General features: G+C 41.4%; 1 protein-coding gene across 1 annotated transcript in view; it reads left to right on the top strand.

The window, feature by feature from the left end:
- The window catches only part of maml1 (mastermind-like transcriptional coactivator 1), a 70447-nt gene that overhangs the window by 28224 nt on the left and 18827 nt on the right, over positions 1-23396 (top strand). Inside the window, exons 2-4 of the mRNA XM_080201270.1 lie at positions 11143-12516; positions 16744-16953; positions 22156-22273. Of these exons, the coding sequence (XP_080057396.1) occupies positions 11143-12516; positions 16744-16953; positions 22156-22273 (1702 nt within the window). The remainder of the gene's footprint in view (positions 1-11142; positions 12517-16743; positions 16954-22155; positions 22274-23396) is intronic.

Below are 23396 nucleotides of genomic sequence, written 5' to 3'. Positions count from 1 at the left end.
GCAGGCAGGGCATTCCAATCCCTCGCCACCCTCTGGGTAAAGAACCTACCCCTGACATCCGTCCTCCATTCAGAAGTGGAAAAGCAAATTTTAATCTTATTCACAACTATATGCTCTTCTGTCTAAGTTTAATATACAAGTTATTCTATGTACATGTGGTTTAATGGTCTTTATCTCCATTAAAAAAAAAGGAGAGAACCTTGGAATCATCTTGCGTGTGTATGTTCCCTTTATTTGGCATCCCATTGTAAGTTAGATTTTTTAAAAAGAACTTATTTGCTTTGTGTATAACTGCCTGTCTTTACAGCTAAGGTGGCTTTACAGTTTTGAAGAGCTGAGAAAGAATGAAAGCAGAATGGTACAGGCAAGCACCTCCTTTTAGAAGTAGGGTTTGCATTGTAGTTGTGTCTAGCTAACTAGATTTGCTATAATTTGATAGTGTCTGAATTGCAGGTGCAGTAGTGTTATGGCATAATCCCAAGAGGACATATTGAAATCTCAACTCTGCTTGTTAAATGAAATCTGAAGATAAAAAACTGATCTATAAAAATGATGTGAATCTGTCAAGATTGTCATTTAAAACATCAAACAGTCATTCTCTTCACATCCTCAGAATGAAGGCTCACTATCTCAGGGCAGTTGAGTGTGGGCAGCAAACTCTTGCTTTGCTGCAATGCCAAAGTTCCATAGTTTAGTTTTTAAAAATTAATTGGCTTGATACGTGGAATGACTACCCTAGAAATATGTGCAAGAATTGATCATATGTCCTGTGGCAACTCTTAGTTATCCAATACAATCATGGCTGATCTTGGGATTCAACTCTACTTTCTCACCCACTGCCCATATCTCTTGATTCTCTGAGACACCAAAAATCTGTTTATCCTAGGCTTAAACGTATTCAACAATGGAGCATCAGCAACCCTCTGGGGCAAACAGTTCTAAAAATTCACAACCCTTTGATTGAAATAATTTCTCTTCATCTGTTGTAAATGATCAGCACCTTATCCTGGGATTGTGCCCAGGAACTTTAGACTGGGGAGTCTTCAGGCACCACAGAGGGTATAAAATAAATGTGTTCTTTAAAAAATGGATTGAATCAAGGAATAGGTTTGTAGGTATAAATTGTTTAAAACTGAACACTGTCTTGAGGAAATCATGATAAAACTAGGACAAATAATATTAAAGAAAATCATGAATGTAAAAGAATGAAAAATATATAAACTAAATGAGTAAAAAAAAAAGCTCATGAGGAACAACTAGCAGCTAATCTGCAGAGCAATGGTAACAACTTTTTATAAGTATGTTATTGTTTCGTACGATCAGTGACTACATTTCAGATATACTTTATTGGATGTGAGGACCTTGGCAAGTCCTCAGGTCGTGAAAAGCATAGAAATGTAAATCTTTTTTCTCAAAGGAATGAATTAGCACAGTGGTTAGCACTGCTCCTTCACAGCTCCAGGGACCTAGGTTCGATTCCCTGGTCTTGGGTCACTGACTGTGTGGAGTTTGCACATTCTCGTCGTGTCTGCGTGGGTTTCCTCCGGGTGCTCCGGTTTTCTCCCATGGTCCAAAGATGTGCGGGTTAGGTTGATTGGCCTTGCTAAAATTGCCCCTTAGTGTCCTGATTTGCGCAGGTTAGAGGGATGTGGGGATATGGGAGTAGGGCCTGGGTGGGATTGTGGTCGGTGCAGACTCGATGGGCCAAATGGCCCCTCTCTGCACTGTAGGGTTTCTATGATTTCTTTAAACTGTTCAAATATGAAAGGGGAATTCTGATTGGCTTATGTGAAAAAACACAAAGTATTAAATATTATGTAGCCCCATTTTAAAAAGTAATAGTGTACTGGAGAATGTAGAACAATTGTAAGAAGCAACTGCGAAAAAATTGTTTCTTAAATAAAAATCAGCATTCAAGTTGCTTAAGTCGCTAGGCCTTTATAACTCACCCTGAACGCTTGAACTGTTGAAGGGGAGAGGAAGTGTCTCATAATTTTTGAATCTTCAGATACGCAAATTGCTTACTCTCTAGTTCAGAGACAATGAATGTCCTTTGCTCATTTTTGTCTGATGTTGAGATGGATGATAGTGGGTTGCTGCCTTGACCCACTGCCATCCACCTGATGAAGATGCTTCAGCAGTAGGCAGTCGTAGGATTTTGGTAGTGATGTTTCTATGAACCTTACTGCACTTGTCCACTTGGTGCTGGTATTAGCACATTTGGGGGGATGCTGTGGAGGGAGCCTTGATAAGTTGTTGTTGTGCAACTTATTGATGGTACATACTTCAGCCTTGTTGTGCCAGTGAAGCATGGCAATTACATTTTTGCACTTTGAGTGATACTTAGGATAGCTGCTGTGAATTTGTTGAAGGAAAGTTGTGCGTAACAAACTTTTATGTAATAGCTGTGTAGATAAAGGGAATTCAATAGATATAAAGTCTTAAGCTTCTTCCTAGGGCCTAGATTCTGAAAACCCCTCTAACTTCCTCTTTGACCAAACTTTTGGTCACCTGTCCATGCATCTCAAGTGGACCAATGTCACATTTTGTTTTAGAGCACTTGTGAAGCACCTTGAAATATTTTACTATGCTAATGCTTGTGCATTGTTGTAAGCCTATGGAAAATTGTTTTCTTGGCCATTCCTGCATCAGCAGGAGCCTGGGCCTCAATTTTGAGCACTAAAGCAGTTTTTTGAAGACCTTGCCTTCTGACTTGCTGGGGTCCATTAAGCAAAACCATATTTGTGGCTCCATCACTGACATTTCAGCAACCTGATTGAATCCATCTGCTCCCTTCAATGATTGACTCAAACCACGCAGACCGTTTAGAGCCTGGCATGCCTTTAGAAAGTCCATTTGATTTGATAGAATCTTTTGTGCAAGTCATTAAACTAAGGCAACATCTGCTCTTTTAGGTACGTGTAAAAGGTCCTATAGTTCTCCTTGAAGTGGGAGTGGTGGGGGGTGCTGTGCTGTGGGGGTGGTGTTCCTCTGAAGTTCTGACCCATATTTATCTCTCAATGTGTGTCCAGGATCCTGATTCAGAGAGCACTTAATCACTGGAAGAGTTTGTGGCAAAATAGATTAGGCATAAAATTGGATGCAATATTATGGCTTGAACCAATATTACAAATTTAATAAAAGCTGTAATCACGACAATAAATTTGAAAAAAGCATTATGCTTCCTTCGCTCTACCATTGGCTGTATCACCGGCACCAAGTGGACAAAGTTGAAGATCTGGAGTTCCCTTTCAGCACAACTTTCCTTCAACAAATTCATGGCAGCTATCCTAAGTGTCACTCAAAGTGCACAAATGTAATCACTATGCTTCACTGGTACACCAAGGCTGAAGTGTTGTACCATCAATAGGTTGCACAACAACTCGTCAAGGCTCCTTCCATAGCATTCACCTGAATGTGCTACCACCAGCACCAAGTGGACAAGTGAAGTAAGGTTCAAGGTCTGGAGTTCCCTTTCTTCTCAAACCACTACGTCTTCCACACTCCCTTTAACTTTCTTTAAAGTGTCCCATAAAACCTACACCTTTAATTAAACTTTTTGCCAGCTGTTTTAATAGCTCCTCCTTTGGCTCCTGTGTAACTTTTGTTTGGTTAAAGTCCTGTGAAACAACATTTCTGTTGTCTTCAGTAAATCTTTTGCGCAATAAGCAAAAAGTTATTCACATTAAGTTGCTTTTAGCAACATTGATTTGTGCATGTCTTGTTAAAGTGGAGGGAGTGCAGAAGAGGTTTACTAGGCTGATACCGGAGTTGAGGGGGTTGAGCTATGAGGAGAGGCTGAATAAACTAGGCTTGTACTCGTTAGAGTTTAGAAGAATGAGGGGAGATCTCATTGAGACGTATAAGATGATGAATGGGATGGATAGGATAGAGGTGGAGAGACTCTTCCCGCTCAAAAAAGACAGTAGGACTAGGGGGCACAGCCTCAAGATAAAGGGGGGGACGGTTTAGAACGGAGTTGAGGAGGAACTTCTTCACTCAAAGGGTGGTGAATCTCTGGAATTCTCTGCCCGTTGAAGTGGTGGAGGCTGCCTCGCTAAATATTTTTAAGACGCGGGTTGATGGGTTTTTGATAAGAGAGGGGATTAAGGGTTATGGGGAGAGGACGGGAAAGTGGAACTGAGCCACGACAGATCAGCCATGATCTTATTGAATGGCGGGGCAGGCTCGAAGGGCTAGATGGCCTACTCCTGCTCCTATTTCTTATGTTCTTATGTTCAATGAGTTACTTGTGTGAAATCTGGCTAATGGAAACCTATTGGGATGTTGTTCTATGTTAAAGGCGCCATATAAATGTAACTTACTGATAATCTGTTTGTTTCAATTCCTGTTTATAGGAGCTTGCTGTGTACAAACTATTCCCATGTCTCCCACATTATAACAGTGATTTACTCTTCAAAAGCATTTCACTAAAGTGTTTTGGACCATTTTGATGTTTTGAGAGGCATTATAAATAATACAAACCTTTCTTTCTACTTATTTCAGCCCGGCCTATCCCACTTTACATAGTTATTCCCATGACCTCTTTTCCACCTAACTCTTCCATCCCCACAGTCAGTTCCGAAGGTGATAATTGCCCACTTTGCGAAATATTTTTGTCGTCTTCAGTAAATCTCTTGCGCAACAAGCAAAAATCTATTCAAATTAAGTTACTTTTAACTCTGGTGCAACACTGTTGATTTGTGCATGTCTTGTTATAGAGACAATTACAGTGAGTTACTTGGGTGAAATCCAGATTTGTTTCTTTCAATTTGGATGAACTGCTAAAAGCTTTATTCAATGTGGTCTGTTCACTTATTCCCAATGACCAGTGTTATATTTTAAATTGTACAACCATGCAGCAAACCAGAAATTTCAATTCAAGTTGTATGCAAATCTGCTCCTTTTAGTATGTGTACTGGGGTCATGCCTTTTAAACAAATTGTCCACACGTCCAAAGTAAAATTGTAAGATATGTTATCTACTATCTGTGCAAATTGGACTTCAGTAATCACTTTTGTAACCTTAAAGTCCAGGCACAGATGGACCAAAAAACCCTCTGTTTTGCTATGACTGGATGAGAATGGACGAATTGGTTGCCTTTTATTCAGGCATGTTACTTGGTCACAACAAAGATTTTTAAATTTCTTTTCTCCTTAGATGCCTTTTCCAATCCAAGCATACTTTTTAATGAGGAGCCAATCAAGCCAATTTTTCTTGAGTCAAAGTACAAGTTTATCAGTTGCTAAAACTGCAGGAAAATAAGATACAACACAGAGCACACACGTATCAGAAGTAAGAAAAGTTAGAGGCCAAATAAAAACTAAAAACATACATAACTAACTCCACTGCCTATCCTTGAGGCATGGATTGTTGAACGTTGCAGCCATTTGAAGTTAGCTTGTTCCCTTTATAACCCTGAAGCTAAATTGAAGTCCAAGTAACAGCTCTTTGCTGGAGACAATTTCCTTAATTCTTCTGTGATCCATCTCCCAGAAATTGATGGGTTTCTCCTGAGGTTCTTTCTGATTGGGGGGGGGTGTGCGCGCTGCGGAGAGAGAGGGATTACTTACTCTTGGGTTGAATTTCTTTCTTGATTTACTGTTGTCAGATATATTAGTATACAGAGAAAAGTATTGTTTCTTGTGTGCTATACAGACAAAGCATACTGTTGATAGAGAAGGAAAGGAGAGGGTGCAAAGTGGAGTGCTGAAAGAGTTGGAGTTTTGAAAGGTAGAATTACAAAACATGCTGGGCACAGCTTGCAAGAAGTTGCCATGCTGTGGTGCCATCTTGATGAACTGTAGAGATAGGGCTTTGAATTTGAGTGAGAGATTTCTTACTACTGTCCCTTCAGCAGTATATCTTAGATGACTAGTGACTTCTCTCTGGCTTGGCAAAAGCCAATGTCAGAAGAGTAGAAACCAACCGTAGCTGGGGTTATTTCCCCTTGCACAGTGGGGTTTGAGTGTTCAGTGGATCTGGCTAGTTAGCAGTTCCCATTGTCTTTACTGGTGATTAAAGTTTCATGCTTTGCATTTTTCATCTCATCCTTCATGTTGGATCTTGAAGTCTGTAGGTTTCTTTTGAAATGTCTCTCTCTCTCTTTACACTTACTTTCGGAGGGAGCTATTATTGCATTTTGCACCTTCACCTCGAAAGGTAGCCTTGCACTTTAACATAGCTTGCCATCTCATTTTTTTTAAAAGTACTGAATTTTCAATCAAAAGTGTTTTGAGAAAATTTTTCAAAATTAAGGCATTTTCATGACAGTTGTATTGTTCTGTGATTGTGATTGAAAAGCAGTGGCATTGCCTTAGCAATAGGTGGCACCATACATCTTCAGTACACTACACTTTGGCCAACTATAAATATTCAAAAGCTGACAGGCTGACGTCTGCTTCCATTATTTGTATAGTGCAGTTACATGTAAATATTATTTGCATTTTGCTGGCAAATGTACTTGCACACTGAAAACTGCTAACACTTTTTCTTAACTTCAAAACAGGATTCGACGGAAACATGACCTATAAGTACTATTAATTTAGCCAGTATTTACTAATTTAACCTGGCAATTCATTGTTTAACCACGCAGTAGCAAAATATGTCTTATTTGTTCTCTTGGTGCTTCATAAATGTATCATATCAGTTGTGTTGCAGTAACCAGGGCTTTTCTCATTGACCTCAAACCAACCCCATGATATTTTGTTACAGTCATGCAAAAATTTTGTTTTGAATATTCTGCACCTGATATTACTTTATACATAGAGGTATAAACCTGAGATTGTTCAGTATATAGTGGAGTTATATCCTTTTGTCTATTGCATACTGAATAATCTAAGTCAGTTATACTGCACCTATATTGCTTTCAAAAAATATGTAGATGGTTTGTGCTAACTTTTGTCTTAATTATTTTGTAATTTTCAATATGTCGCTTGGCATTGGAGAAACCATTGTACTAAGTATTATTTATTAAGACTACCTTGTCCATACTTAAAGAATCATATACTCAAAAGAAAAGTGTGGGGTTCGGGTGGGGTAGAAGAGAGAGAGAGAGAGAGGTTAAAGCAGCAATTACTTAGTGTGTTCCAAAGTTGAAATGTTAAGCAATGATAAACTGGACTCCAAGGTTTAAATTATAAAGGGAGATTATGCACACTGGGTATGTGATCACTGGAAATTAGACAGTTAAGGAATGATTTGATTAATTTTTTTCAGGGTATTAAGGGAAGCGGGTAGATTAGGTAGCAAGAAACATTTTGCTTTCTGGAAGGTCTGGGCTACAGTATAATATAAAATTAGAGCTAGATCTTTCGGGAGTAATATGAGAAATCATTCCACATAAAAAGAGCAGTAGAAGTTCAGAGCTCTCTTCCACAAATGATGCAAATCAATGAATTTTTAATCCTGAGATTAATAGGTTTTTAGTAACGATGTAAATAGGAACAGGGGTAGACCATATGGCTTGTCAATCCTGCTTCATCATTCAATATGATCATAGCTGATCATAGAATCCTTACAGGACAGTAGGAGGCCATTCGCCTCTTCAAGTCTGCACCGACAAATCCATGATGTGGAGATGCCGGCATTGGACTGGGGTAAACAGAGTAAGAAGTCTCACCACGAGGTTAAAGTCCAACAGGTTTATTTGGTAGCAAAATCCACTAGCTTTCGGAGCGCTTGCTGCTCCTTCATCAGCTTTGAGCAGCAAGTGCTCTGAAAGCTAGTGGATTTTGCTACCAAATAAACCTGTTGGACTTTAACCTGGTGCTGTGAGACTTCTTACTGACAAATCCACTCAGACTCTATGCTGTAACTCTGTACACTTACCCTCCTAGTCCCCCTGATACTAGGGGGCAATTTTACAAGACCAATCAAGCTAACCTGCACACCTTTTGGAGTGTGGAAGGAAACTGAAGTACCGGAGGAAACCCATGCAAAACAGAACATACAAACGCCACAGTCACACAAATCTAGTATTGAACCTGAGTTCCTGATGCTGTGAGGCAATAGTGCTAACCGCTGTGCCACACTGCTGCCCAACTTGTGCGACAGCTCTATTTTTCCTGCCCAATCCCAATATCCCTTAATATCCTGAGATGCTAAAAACCTGTCCATCTCAGTCATTGATAGTACATCTACAAAACTTAGAGAATTCCAAAGATTCACAACCCTTTACTCATTTCGGTCCTAAATGATCAGTCCCATATTCCTGAGGACGATGTCCCTTCGGTCTAGATTCCCCAGTCAGTGAAAACAATTGTATGGCCCCTCCTGCTGGCATGATTTTTCAATCCTGCTGAAGTTGATGGATTTTTGAATGACTCGTTAATTTTATGGCCTTGTCCTTGCTGTGATGGGACTATAAAATTCTGTCCAGTGCCTCAGCATCTACACTGTCAAGCCCTCATAATCTTGAATGTTTCAATGAGATTCTCTCATTCTTCTTTCCAGAGAATATAGACCCAGTGGCTCATTATCAGGAAACTCTCTCATTCCTGGCACCAACCTTAGTGAACTATCACTTTGCCCCTTCAAAGCACCTCTTTCCATAAAGATGAAAACCAAAATTGCATGCTATTCCAAGTGTGATTCACCAAAGGCCTGTACAAGAGTATTTATTTTTGTACTCCAAGCCCCTTGCAGTAAAAATCAACATACTATTTGTTTGCTGCACCTCCATGTTAAATTGCTGTGTTCCTTATATCAGTACACCTAAGTCTCTTGGGACGTCAACATTTACAAGTTTCATACCTTTCTTTAAAAGAAATTCTCTTTTCTAACAAGCAAATTGAATAACCACATTATACTCCATCTGCCACCTTTTTACCCACTCACTTAGTCTATTTCTTCATAAGAACATAAGAGCTAGGAACAGGAGTAGGCCATTTGGCCCCTTGAGCCTGCTCTGCCTTTCAGTAAGGTCATGGCTGATCTTTTCGTGGACTCAGCTCCACTTAACCCGCCCGCTCATCATAACCCTTAATTCTTTTACTGTTCAAAAATTTATCCTTGCCTTAAAAACATTCAATGAGGTGGCCTCAACTGCTTCACTGGGCAGGGAATTCCTCAGATTCACAACCCTTTGTGTGAAAAAGTTCCTCCTCAACTTGGTCCTAAATCTGCTTCCCCTTATTTTGAGGCTATGCTGCCTACTTCTAGTTTCACCCGCCAATGGAAACAACTTCCTTGCTTCTATCTTATCTATTCCGTTCATAATCTTTTATGTTTAAAAAAAGATCTCCCCTCATTCTTCTGAATTCCAATGAGTAAAGCCCCAGCCCCAGTCTCAGTCTCTACTCATAAGTCAACCCTCTCAACTCTGGAATCAGCCTAGTGAATCTCCTCTGTACCCCCTCCAGTGCCAGTATTTCCTTTCTTAAGGAGACCAAAACTGTACACAGTACTCCAGGTGTGGCCTCACAAGCACTTTATACAGCCGCAGCATAATCTCACTGTTTTTAAGCTCCATCCCTCTAGCAATAAAGGACAAAATTCTATTTGCCGCCTTAATTACCTGCTGCACCTGCAAGCCAATTCCTTGAGGTCCCTACACAAGGACACCCAGGTCTCTCTGCATAGCAGCATGCTGCAATTTTTTACCATTTAAATAGTAATCCATTTTGCTGTTATTCTTACCAAAATGGATGACCTCACATTTACCAATGTTGTACTCCATCTGCCAGACCCTCGCCCACTCACTGAGATATTTATATCCCTTTGGAGACTTTTAGCATCCTCTGCACACTTTTCTCTGCCACCCATTGTCATCTGTGAGTTTTGACACACTGCAATTGGTGCCCAACTCCAAATGACCTATGTAAATCATAAACAATTGCGGTCCCAACACTGATCCCTGAGGCACACCATTGGTCACTGATCGCTAACCAGAAAAACATCCACTTACCCCCACTCTTTGCTTTCTGTTAGTTAACCAATCCCCTATCCATGCTATTACCAGTAACACTGTGCACCTTTATCTTATGTAGCAGCCTTTGGTGCGGCACCTTGTCAAATATCTTCTGGAAATCAGATATACCACATCCACAGGTTCCCCATTGTCCACTGTGCATGTAATGTTCTCAAACAATTGCATCAAATTAGTCAAGCATGATCTGCCCTTCATGAACCCACGCTGTATCTTATCAGTGGAACAAATTATATCCAAATGTCTCGCTTTTTTTTGATAGATTCACGCATTTTTCCTACTACAGAAGTTAAGCTAACCTGCTGATAGTTACCTGCCCTTTGTCTACCTCCTTTTTTAAACAGTGGCATCACATTTGCTGTTTTCCAATCTGCAGGTACCATCCCAGAGTGAATTTTGTAACCTACCATTCGTGCATTTGCTATTTCCCCCGTCATCTCTTTTAGTACCCTGGGATGCATTCCATCAGGGCAGGAGACTTGTCTATCTTTAGCCCTATTAGCTTGCCCAACACTGCGTCTTTCGTGATGATAGTTTCTAGGTCCTCATGTCATAGCCTTCCTGTCATCAATTTTTGGCATGTTATTTGTGTCTTCCACTGTGAAGACCAACACAAAGTGCCTGTTCAATACCTCAGCCATTTTCTCATTTCCAGTTATTACATCCCTGTCTCATCCTCTAAAGGACCAATGTTTACTTTAGCCACCCTTTTTCATTTTTTATATTTGTAGAAATTTTTGCAATCTGTTTTTTATATTCTGAGCTACTTTCCTCTCATAATCCATCATAGCTTTTTCTGTAGCTTTCAGTTGGCCTTTAAAGATTTCCCAATCCTCTAAATTCCTACCAATCTTTGCCACTTTGTATGTATTTTCTTTCAATTTGATACCCTCCTTTATTTCCTTAGATATCCGTGGCTGATGTCATGGATATCTAAGCCAATGATTATATGTAAGCACTAAGAGCAAAGCATATGCATAGAGCTAGACTACAGATCGGTTGTGATCACATGGAGTTACCACAGGTTTTTAGGGCTAAATAGCTTCCTACTATTCCTTTGTCCTTGGGCTTGAGTTGTTCATAAAAGCTGTAATGCAAGCAGGAGTAATCCCACTAATTTAAATTAGCTAATTGGCTGTAGAGTATGTGTCAGACAATAAATTTGTCGTCCTATGGCTTAGTGTTCTAATTTTAACATTCTTGTTTTAATGCAGATTCAGGAAAAAGTGAAGAAGAAATTGATGGTTGATAGCTCATCTTTAAATGGAGATCAACAAAATGGATTTGGAGATGGGAGCTATTCAGGGACCAAGAAGCTCCGATTGAATGGGGAAGATGCATCAGGACTGCTTGCGGTTAATGTATCCTCTAATGGCATGCCACAAATGTCCCCACTGCACCAACGGGACAAAAGAACTGTCGTCAGGGATGGCGTGCAAAGCAATGGAACCCATTCCATGGGCTTAGTAGACAATGTGAAGAAGGAAGGTCTTCCTGATTCCAATGTGCAGATGAATGGGAGTTGTGATGGTAGTGATGGGTTTACTCTTATTAAAGAACCCAAGCAGGAGTCTGTGTTGGATTTAGCTGGTATGAACCCAGCGGGCACCTCACTCTCCCAGAATATGTTCCCAGACATTAATTTGAACGAGCAGGAATGGCAGGAATTATTTGATGAGTTGAACCGATCCGTGCCGGATCAAGATATCCAGGATCTCTTCAATGAGGATTTTGAAGAAAAGAAGGATATTGAACCTGTTGTTTCTTCTGATCAAACAATCTTGCCGGACAACATAATTATAAAGACTGAGATCTCGCCGTCCTCCTTTCAACATGAACAAACGGGATCGCCGCAAACTAGGCCATCTCCATCAGGACCTTCGTTTTCAAGCGTATCTGTTGCTCCTGTTAATACTGTCCCTTCAGTGACTGATATGCCCCAGGCTATGGCACAAACTTCAGGCCCAACTTCAGTCTCCACAAGGCCTGTGTCTAGTGTCCTGTTACCTGGGAAGACAGGGTCATCTGTGGAACGGTCTCATTCGCAGCAACTCCAGCAAATGGCAGCTAAGCAGAAGCAGCGAGCACAATTCATGCAGAAACAGCAAGTGCAGCACCCCTCACCCAATCAGGTACCAAACTGGTCAGCAGCACCTACCCAAAGTTCTCTTGGTGGACCTTATAGTCTCGATAAGCCCAGCAGCCCTTCACTGTATGCACAAGACTTCAACCAGAAGCTTCCAATGGCCAACATGCCACCAAAGAGCTCTCCAAAAGCTGGCGGTAACTATCTGCAGCCAAACCATGTTGCCATGTTGAGCCATCAGCCTAATACTTTGGGTCAAAATTCCACAAACAGCCAGGCTCCTCTGCTAAGTTATGCAAACACTAAACGGTTAACTCATTTTGAAATTGATAATAGTCAAAGGGCCATGCCACCGAACCACAACAAAGCTGCAATGTTTGCTTACGTACGACAACAGCCGACCCTTTCCCATCTCAGCGATGAGCAGAAACGAATGCTGATGAAACAGAAGGAGCTTCCCCAGGCTAGTGTTACGTACAGGCCCCCTCTTCAACACGGTCAGGTAAAAATTTTGTGTTCCACTACAAGTCCTGATACAACATTCTTGAGGTTTTCAATTGTATTAAAGGCCAGGGAGAAGAACATGTTTTCTCCTTCTTTGCTGAAGGCATTATTTATGTTAGGTTTGATTTCATGCGTTCTGACAGGCATGTGTGCCTGCATCTCAATGAGTCATTCCTCACTTCTGATCCTAGGCTGTGAGCATTAGTGAGCTCTCTCAAGGAGGACGTCAAAAGCAGCATGTCACTATCCTCAGCACTGTCTCTTATAACCATATCTTTATTGGGTTTGGGCAGTGACTCTGACTGAGAACTGGAAAACTCCATTCAACCTTTCTAGCCTAATCAACCATGGCTGCTTTGTTATTTCAACTTTATTTACACACTGTATCTCTGTGTCGCTCAATCTCCTCACCTAGCAAAAACCTTATCACTTACTGTTTCAGTAGTATCAACCTTTTGTAGTATACCATTTCAGATTTTTGCTATCCCTTATGCAAAATGCTTTCCAATTTCCTTCCTGAATGTCCTTGCTCCAAACTTTGAGATTGTCTTACATTACTCAGCAAAGGAATTAATTTTCCCCTCTGCCTTGTCTAATCCTATATTTCAAACACCTTGATCAGATTATTTCTTACTTCCCTCCACTTAGGAACCAAGGATAAGCCAATTATAATGCTCTGTTTTTCGACTAATTCAGCACAGGCAGAGAGAATGGAATCTGCAGCTTTTCAGGTCTTTATTGCCTTGGATCTCTACCTGCTGCCTATTGATCATTTAGCAAATTCATTTTAAAACATTCAAGTTCAGGCAAGCAATGGGACAATTGAAAACGCCCTATCAGTGAACCACATTGGACCATTGGTTTGCTGGTGTTTATTTTCTCTGTCCTTTGTGCTCTTCCCAGTTTTCTATTCATGGTAGCTCAGTAATGTAGCTCACTCCTCCATGGCAACATTGCTATCTATTGAAGGAACTAGATGTCGCCTGTGAGAACAGTCAAGTAGTCCTCATGCAAAGCTACTGGCATTCTCAGAAACATTTGCTATGACAAATTGATTTGCTTCTGCCAAGAAGTTTGAGTCTGTCTGCTAGTTGTGGTTCCCGTGCTTGGTCACAGTTGGAAATGGCTTTTTGGAGCTGGTCAGGATTGGGCTGAGCTTCGATACTATCTGCGTTCGAGTAGTCTTCAGACGCTTGAGCTCATGCATGATGAGTGATTGCAAGGATTCCAGAGCACAGTCAACATCCATAGAACCTGCCATAAGTACAAATTGATGACTTCTTAGGAATGGTGAATCAAATTTCCTTGGATTGAGATTAAATGCAGATAAGAATAAAAGCTGAAACTTAAGAAGATGAGGTTCAGTTCTTTAGGATGCCATTGCAGACCCATAGCTTGCAATTGAAGTATTAGTTGTCCAGAATGAAGGGTTGAAATTGAGTTGTGTTCAGCAACCGTGAGGTCATTGATTTTGGCGATTGCCTATTCGGATGGCCTGTAGTTTTGGGAGAGAGAGAGGTTTCTTGTCCCTCATTAGTTCTGCAATGATGGCATGTAAAGACTGGTTAGATTTTTTTCCCCTAAAACTACAGTTGATTTCTGAATATTTTCCACTTTGTTCTTCCTTGGCTGAGAACTGTCTTTCTTTTCATAATCGAAACAAAATGGCTGCTATGTTGATTTCAAATGAGCCATTGTTCCAATAGGTAAAGGGATTAATTACATTGAGGTCCTTTGAAGTCCCTTCCTAAATCGTCCTGTGTGTGAAGCCAGATGTGGTGGGTGAGGTCCTTAACAAGTACTTTGCGTCATTGTTCACAAAGGAGAAGGATGTGGTGGATGGTGAGTGTACAAAGGAGGATGTTGACATTCTAGGATATGTTGAGACAAAAAGGGAGGAGGTAGTGGACGTTTTGCAAAACATTATGGTGGCCAAGTCCTCAGAGCCAGATGGGGCCTATCCCAGAATACTGAGAGAGGCGAGGGAAGAAATTGCTGAGATCTTGGCCAGAATCTTTGTATCATCTTTAGCCATGGGTGAAGTACCAGAGGATTTGGTGGCACAGTGATTAGCACTACTGCCTCACAGCTCCAGGGACGTGGTTCGATTCCCAGTTTGGGTCACTGTCTATGTGGTGTTTGCACGTTCTCCCTGTGTCTGCGTGGCTTTCCTCGGGGTCCTTCAGTTTCCTCCCATAATCCAAAGATGTGTGGATTAGGTGGATTGGCCATGCTAAATTGTCCCTTAGTGTCCCAGGATATGTAGGTTAGAGGAATTAGTGGGGTAAATGTGTGAGGTTGTGGGGATAGGGTCTAGGGTGATATTGTTGACGGTGCAGACTCGATGGGTCAAATGGCCGCCTCCTGCACTGTGGGATTCCAAGATTGGAAGCAGCTAACATTTTTCTTTTTAAGAAGAGCAGAAGAGACAATCTGGGATATTACAGACCTGCAAGCCTTACATCAGTAGTGGAGAAATTATTGGAGAAGATTCTTAGAGATAGGATGTACTCACATCTGGAAGAGAATAGGATTCTTAGCGATAGGCAGCATGGTTTTGTGAAGGGAATGTGTCTCATAAACTTGATTGAGTTCTTTCAGGAAGTGACAAGAAAAATTCATAAAATCTACAGTGCAGAAGAAGGCCAGTTGGCCCATCGAGTCTGCACCAACCACAATTCCACCCAGACCCTTTCTCCATAACCCCACATATCTACCCTGCTAGTCTCTCTGACACTAAGGGTAATTTTAAACTGCACGTTTTTGGAGTGTGGGAGGAAACCCACGTAGACACAGGGAGAATGTGCAAACTCTACACAGAAAATGACTTGAGGCCGGGATTCTGGGTCCCTGGCGCTGCAAGGCAATAGTGCTAACTACTGTGCCACCATGCTGCCCCACCACTGTGCCATCAGGGCAGGACAGTGGATGTTGTATACATGGACTTCAGTAAAGTCTTCCATAAGGTTCTTCATGGCAAGTTGATAGAGAAGATGAAGTCATGTGAGATCCAGGCTGAGCAGGTAAGATGGATACAAACCTGGCTTGGGCATAGAAAGCAGAGAGCAGCAGCGGAAGGATAATTTTCTAACTGGAGGTCTGTGACAAGCGGTGTTCCACAAGAGTCGTGCTAGGGCCTCTGCTGTTTGTAATATATTTGGAGATTGTATAAAATTCTGCTCACATACTACCAGAAGGATGTTGATGCATTGGAAAGGATGCAGAAGAGATTTACCAGGATGTTGCCTAGTTTGGAGGATATGGACTATGCAGAAAGGTTGAACAAACTTGGATTGTTCTAATTGGAACATTGAAAGATGAAGAGGGACCTGATAGAGATTTACAATATTATGACAGGCTTGGATAGAATGGATAGTCAGAGTCTTTTTCTGAGGGTCGAAGCCTCAATTACTCAGGGGAGCAGAGGTTGAAAATGATTGGGGGGGCGGGGGGTAGAGTTTGAAAGAGATGTAAAGGGCAAGATTTCACACAGGGTGGTGAATGGTTGGAACGTGCTGCCAGAGAGGTGGCGGAAGCACAATGTTCAAAAGGCATCTGGATAGATACATGAATAGGCAGGGAACAGAGGGATATGGATCACGTAGAGGCAAGAAAGTCTTAGATTAGAGAGGGATCTGTGCCGGCACAGACTTGGTGGCAGGTGGGCCTGTCCCTGTGTTAATGTTCTTTGTTCTCTTCTCCCAGTAACTGAGGAAGGTTTAGTGAACCTCCCCAGAGGAGCCTGTGACCCACTCTAGCAATAAGTCTGACCAGGTCTGAACCCAACGCACTGATGTGAAAGTGTCTTTTCATATCTCTATTTTACAAAAGGCTTTTAAACGCGATTAAAAAGTTTTAAAAACATAAAAGTGCAATTTTTTAAAGAAAAAATTATCTTTGAAATCAATATTATAGCTACATATTTGTGATATATAGTAGAATAGAAATAGCAAAAATCAATCCAATGCAGAATTTAGGAAAGTGTCCTTTCTCTAGAATGGTTAGAATGTGAAACTTGCTACCATGTGGAATGTTGGGACAAATAGTATTGATGCGTTTAAGGGAACGTTAGAGAAATAAATGAAGAAGAAAGGAATATGAAGAGGATGAAAACAGATTCTTGGAATATATACACCAACGACCAGCTGGGTTGAATAATCTATTTCTTTGCTGTCAGCTCAGTGTAATTTTGTGTAATGATTGAGCGTGTTTTTGTCCTAATTAGGATCAAAATCCAGGATCCGTCACCAGGGCATCAAATTCTGTTCCAGGATCAGGCCCAGGGACTCAGCCTCCGCCTGTTTCTATGGCTGGTAACCATGGAAATGTCACATACCTTAGTAACCCGCAGCAAGCTGCTGCCATGAAACAGTTGCAGCTGATGGAACAGCAGAAGCAGCAATACTTACAGAGACAGCAACTTCTGGCAGAGCAGGTACGTAATGAAAGTTTATTTATTAGTCACAAGTAAGGCTCACATTAACACTGCAGTGAAGTTACTGTGAAATTCCCCTGTGAGGTTGCATCTGGGGTTCTACATTGTACATAAGATGAGAACTCCGTGACTTAATGAAATGAAGAACTGAGTCTACTTCCCATCAGTGCTAACTGAAATGTGGTTACTGTGTGAAATCACGCAATGCACGTTTGGGCAAGCGCATGAGGAGACAAGTCTCTTGCTAGTTAGTTTGTTGCAGCATAACTGAAATTGGCACAGAGTTGAATATAAAATGTCAAGAAACAAAAACACGATCCTGGAAAAACTCAGCAGGTCAGACAGCATCTGTGGAAGGAGCAGCAGAGTTAACAGAAGAAGATTCATACAGATTCAATATTTACTGCGTTTCATTTGTTGCTGTCTGACTTCATATCGATGCTTCTGACTTGCTGTGTTTTTCCAGCATTTTCTATTTTTATTTTAGATTTCCAGCATCCGTAGTGTTTTGCTCTTATAGAGTGTCATGCACTGAAACAAAGTGCTGGAGGTCATACAGCGTCTTTGGAGACAGAAATAAAGTTTCAGGCCAATGGGTATTTTGTCAAAACAGCAGCCGACACGGGCAGTGAGTTTGTAGCGTGAATGGAAAGGTTGTGTGGGAGTTCAAGTGCAGGTGCGTTAACTCTGTTTCTGTCTCCACGGATACTGCCCGACCTGGGTATTTCTAACATTTTATGTTTTCATTTCAGTTTTCAGCATTTGCTGTACTTTGCTTCTATAAATGTTAGGGTTTTCTTGTTATTCTTCAGACTTTAAATGCTGAAGTGATTGAATTGTTCATTCCTGAGATGAAAATGTAACCTTCATCTTGAGTGCATGCACAGTTACAATGCCCTTCGGCAGTACACAGTGTGATTGTTTCATTGGAAAAGCCAGGATCGGAGAAGGGTGGAGATGTGATATTTAATTAATGGATTTAATCAGACTGGTCTGAACTGAGGAGGGCAGGTGGAGTGAAACCCAGAAGAGAGACAACGACTTACTGACTTAATAAAAATTATATAAGTTCTTGTGCATTCTTATTTTAGGTGACAGTACCTGAAGATATGTTCGCAGTGACATAAGAACTAGGAGCAGGAGTAGGCCATCTGGCGTCTTGAGTCTGCTCCGTTATTCAATAAGATCATGGCTGATCTTTTTGTGGACTCAGCTCTATTTACTCCCCTCCCTGCTCACCATAACCCTTAATACCTGTACTGTTCAAAAACTTATCTATCCTTGCCTTAAAAACATTGAATGAGAGAACCTCAACTGCTTCACAGGGCAGGGAATTCCACAGATTCACAACCCTTTGTATGAAGAAATTCCTCTTCAATTCAGTCCTAAATCTCCTCCCCCATATTTAGGCCACGCCCCCTACTTCTAGTTTCACCCGCCAGTGGAAACAACTTCCCTCCTTCTACCTTATATATTCCCTTCATAATCTTATCTTTCTATAAAATCTCCTCTCATTCTTCTGAATTCCAATGAGTGTAGCCCGAATCTATTCAGTCTCTCCTCATAAGCCAACCCTCTCAACTCCGGAATCAATCTAATGAATCTCCTCTGCACCACCTCCAGTGCCAGTATATCCTTTCTCAAGAAAGGAGACCAAAACTGTACACAGTACTCCAGATGTGGCCTCACCAGAATCTTATACAGCTGCAACATAATCTTGCTGTTTGTAAACTCCATCCCTATAGCAATGAAGGGCAAAATTACATTTGCTGACTTAATTACCTGCTGCACCTGCAAACCAACTCCCTGTGATGCTTGCACAAAGACACCCAGGTCCTTCTGCACAGCAGCATGCTGCAATTTTTTACCATTTAAATAATAGTCCATTTTGCTTATCCCTACCAAAATGGATGACCTCACATTTACCAACATTGTACTCTATCTGCCAGATCCTCACCCACTCACTGAGACTATCTATACCCCTTTGCAGACTTTCAGCATCCTCTACACACTTTGCTACGCCACTCATTGTCATCTGTGAATTTTGACAAACTACGCTCGGTACCCAACTCCAAAATCATCTATGTAAATCATAAACAATTGCGGTCCCAACACTGATTCCTGAGGCACACCACTAGTCAGATTGCCAACCAGAAAAACACCCATTTACCTCCACTGTTTGCTTTCTGTTAGTTAACCAATCCTCTATCCATGCTAATACATTACCTGTAACATCGTGCACCTTTGTCTTATGCAGCAGCATTTAGTGCAGCATCTTGTCAAATGTCTTCTAGAAATCCAGTATACCACATATGCATTGCGTATGTAATGTTCTCAAAGAATTCCATCAAATTTCAGTCAAACAAAATTCCAGTCAAACATGACCTGCCCTTTATGAACCTATGCTGCATCTTCCCAATGGGACAATTTATATCCAGCTAATTCTCTGTAACTATCCCTTTAATCTCACAGCCGCAAGTACAATAATTCCAACTTCTGTAGTCTCTCCACATATCTTAAAATCCTTCCATTCCTGCTACCGTTAATAAATTACTTCCACAGCAAGTCCATGGCCTTGACACCATTTCTAAAGTGAGATAGCCAGAATCTGATCTCATACTTTGGTTAGAAACCTGAGTTTTGTTTTTATAAGCCATAGCTTCTTTGTTTTTGTACTCTTTTAATTGTAGACAAGGATATTTTTGCTTTCATAATGATACATAATTCCCTGTTTTATTACACATTTACCTGGGCTTTTGACTTGGAGGCACGGAAAGAGATGAAATAAGGTTTAATTAGTGAATTTAATTAGTGACTTCTGCGATCATACCTACTGCTGGATTGAAATAATTACATTTCTAAACTCCAATCACATTAGTTCACATTATTTTCTATGCATCATTAAAGCATCCAAACATGTGACAGTGTGCTAGCTTTTCCAAGTTTCCAGTGAGCACTTTTAATCTATGAATGGGTTCATGAAGGGCGGGTCATATTTGATTAACTTGGTGGAATTCTTTGAGAACATTACATGCATGGTGGACATTGGAGAACTGTGGATGTGGTATACTGGATTTCCAGAAGGCATGTGACAAGGTGCCACACCAAAGGCTGCTGCATAAGCTGCAAGGTGTTACGGGTAATGTATTAACGTAGAACATTACAGCGCAGAACAGGCCCTTCGGCGCACGATGTTGCACCGACCAATTAAGAAAAAAGCAATGACCCTCTAACCTAAACCAATCCCTTTCCATCCATAAACCTATCCACGGACCTCTTAAACGCCCCCAAACTAGGCGCATCTACAACTGCAGCAGGCAGGGCATTCCATTCCCCCACCACCCTCTGGGTAAAGAACCTACCTCTGACATCTGTCCTATAACTACCACCCCTTAATTTAAAGCTATGTCCCCTTGTGCTAGCTTTCTCCATCCGAGGAAAAAGGCTATCACTGTCCACCCTATCTAAACCTCTAATCATCTTGTATTAACATTGATAGAGGATTGGTTAACTAACAGAAAGCAAAGAGTGGGGGTAAATGGATGTTTTCTTGATTGGCGATCAATGACTATTGGTAGGCCTCAGGAATCAGTGTTGGGACTGCAGTTGTTTACGATTTACATAAATGATATGGAGTTGGGAAGAAGATATAGTATCAAAATTTGCGGATGACAATAAGATGAGTAGCAGAGCAAAGTGTGCAGAGTATGCTGAAAGTCTGCGAAGGAATGTAGATAATCTAAGTGAGTGGCGAGGGTCTGGCAGATGGAGTACAATGTTGGTAAATATAAGGTCATCTGTTTTGGTAGGATTAACAGCAAAATGGACTATTATTTAAATGGTAAAAAAAATTGCAGCATGCTGCTGTGCAGAGGGACCTATGCATTAATTACAAAACATTGGTATGCAGGTGCAGCAGATAATTAAGAAGGCAAATGTAATTTTGTCCTTCATTGCTAGAGGGATGAAGTTTAAAAATAGCTATGTTATATTGCAGCTGTATAAGGTGCTGGTGAGGCCACGCCTGGGATACAGTTTTGGCCTCCTTACTGGCACTGGAGAGAGTGCAGAGAAGGTTCTCTAGGTTGATTCCGGAGTTGAGAGGGTTGCCTTAGGAGAGACTGAGTCGATTGGGCCTATACTCATTGGAATTCAGAAGAACGAGGGGAGATCTTATAGAAACATATTATAAAGGGAATAGATAAGATAGAAGCAGGGAAGTTGTTTCCACTGGCGGGTGAAACCAGAACTAGGGGACATTGTCCCCAAAATAAGGGGAATCACATTTAGGACTGAGTTGAGGAGAAACTTCTTCACACAAAGGGTTGGGAATTCCCTGCCCGTGTGAAGCAGTTGAGGCCACCTCATTGAATGTTTTTATGGCAAGGGTAGTTAAATTTTTGAGCAGTAAAGGAATTGAGGGTGATGAGTGGAGCTGAGTCCATGAGAAGATCAGCCATAATCTTATTGAATGCCGGAACAGGCTCAAGGGGCCAGATGGCCTACTCCTGCTCCTAGTTGTTATGCTCTTAAGGAGCATCATGTGGAAAAGTGTTCTTCACAGTTACCTTCTCCTTAAACATAGTATAGATCTCTACAGTGCAGAAAGAGGCCATTTGGTCCACTCATTTAATCTGCACGGATTCTCTGAAATAGCATCCCCTCCCGGCCCTCCCTCTGCCCTGTCCCTGTAACCCCACGCATTTACCATGGCTAATCCACCTAACCTACATACCTTTGAATCAGCTTGCCTTTTGAGAGCTTTTGTGTTGGTTTTAATTGATATTGTGAAGTGGGCCTACTTGAAGCCACAACTCCCATTCTGCCATATCCTTCAGTTTAGAACCATAGAATCCTTACAGTGCAGAAGGAGGCCATTCGGCCCATTGAGTTTTCACTGACCCTGTGAAAAGGCAGTCTACCTGAGCCCACTATCCCACCCTATTCCCATAAGCCTGCGTATTGACCATGGCCGGTCCACCAGCCTGCACATCTTTGGACTGTGGGAGGAAACTGGAGCATCCGGAGAAACCCACGCAGACCGAAACTGAAAACATGATTCTTCGCGGTCTTGCTGTTTTGAGTCTTGTGTCCATTTGACTGGGCAGTGATAAATTCATAGCAAAAAATTCCACACCTAGTCTAATCTGCAGATTGGAATTAATCTCAGCAATCCTTAACGGATTGTTTCTTGTGTTTCAGGAGAAGCAGAGGAAACAGCAGGAACAACAGTTGCAGCGGCACCTCACCAGGCCCCCACCTCAATATCAAGATCAGCAGCAAAACCCGTATCGTGTTGAGCAGATTAATCAGTTTCCAAGTAAGTGTGGTTAATGTTGGACTAACGTTCTGTCTCGAGGTAGTGATGGATGTTGGTGAAATTTATGATAGAAACATAGAAGATAGGAGCAGGTGGAGGCCATTTGGCCCTTCAAGCCTTCTTTGCCATTCATCAAAATCATGGCAGATCATCCAACTCAGTAATGAGCCTCACATCTGTGGTAGGTAAATTGTTGGAAGGTATTCTGAGAGACAGGATCCATAGGTAATTGGAGACACAAGTATTGATTAGGGACAGTCAGCATGGCTTTGTGAGTGGAAAATAATGTCTCACAAATTTGGGTTTTTTGAAGGGGTAACCAAAAAGGTACATGAGGGCAGTGCCGTTGATGTTGTCTACATGAACTTTAGCAAGGCCTTTGACAAGATGCCGCACAGCAGGTTGTTGCATAAGGTTAAATCTCACAGGATCCAGGGTGAGGTATCTAAATGGATACAAAATTGGCTTCTCGACAGAAGCCAGAGGATGATTGTAGAGAGTTGTTTTTCAAACTGGAGGCCTGTGACCAGCGATGTGCCTCAGGGATCAGTGCTGAGTCCACTATTATTAGCCATTTAAAATATTAATGATTTGGATGAGAATATAGGGGGCATTGTTAGTAAGTTTGCAGATGCCACTAAGTTTGGTGGCACAGTGGACAGGGGAGAAAGTTATCTCCAATTGCAACGGGATTTTGAACAATTGAGCCACAGGGCTGACGAATAACAGATGGAGTTTAATTTTGACAAATGCGAGGTAATGCATTTTGGTAGATTGAACCAGGACAGGACTTACTCAGTTAATGGTAGGGCACTGGGGAGAGTTACAGAATAAAGAGATCTAGGGGTACATGTTCATGGCTTCTTGAAAGTGGAGTCACAGGTGGACAGAGTGGTGAAGAAGGCATTCAGCATGCTTGGTGTCATCGGTCAGAACATTGAATACAGGGGTTGGAATGTCTTGTTGAACTTGTACTAGACGTTGGTACGGCCACACTTAGAATACTGTGTGCAATTCTAGTCACCCTATTATAGAAAGGATATTATTAAACTAGAAAGAGTGTAGTAAATAAAGATTTACTTGGATGGTACTGGGACTTGAAGATTTGAGTTATAAGAAGAGG

This window comes from Carcharhinus amblyrhynchos, chromosome 13 (assembly GCF_965287045.1).
Source record: "Carcharhinus amblyrhynchos chromosome 13, sCarAmb.v2.hapA, whole genome shotgun sequence".
Taxonomy (NCBI): domain Eukaryota; kingdom Metazoa; phylum Chordata; class Chondrichthyes; order Carcharhiniformes; family Carcharhinidae; genus Carcharhinus; species Carcharhinus amblyrhynchos.
The sequence above is the reverse complement of the archived record's forward strand: the minus strand, read 5'-3'. Positions and strand labels throughout refer to the sequence as shown.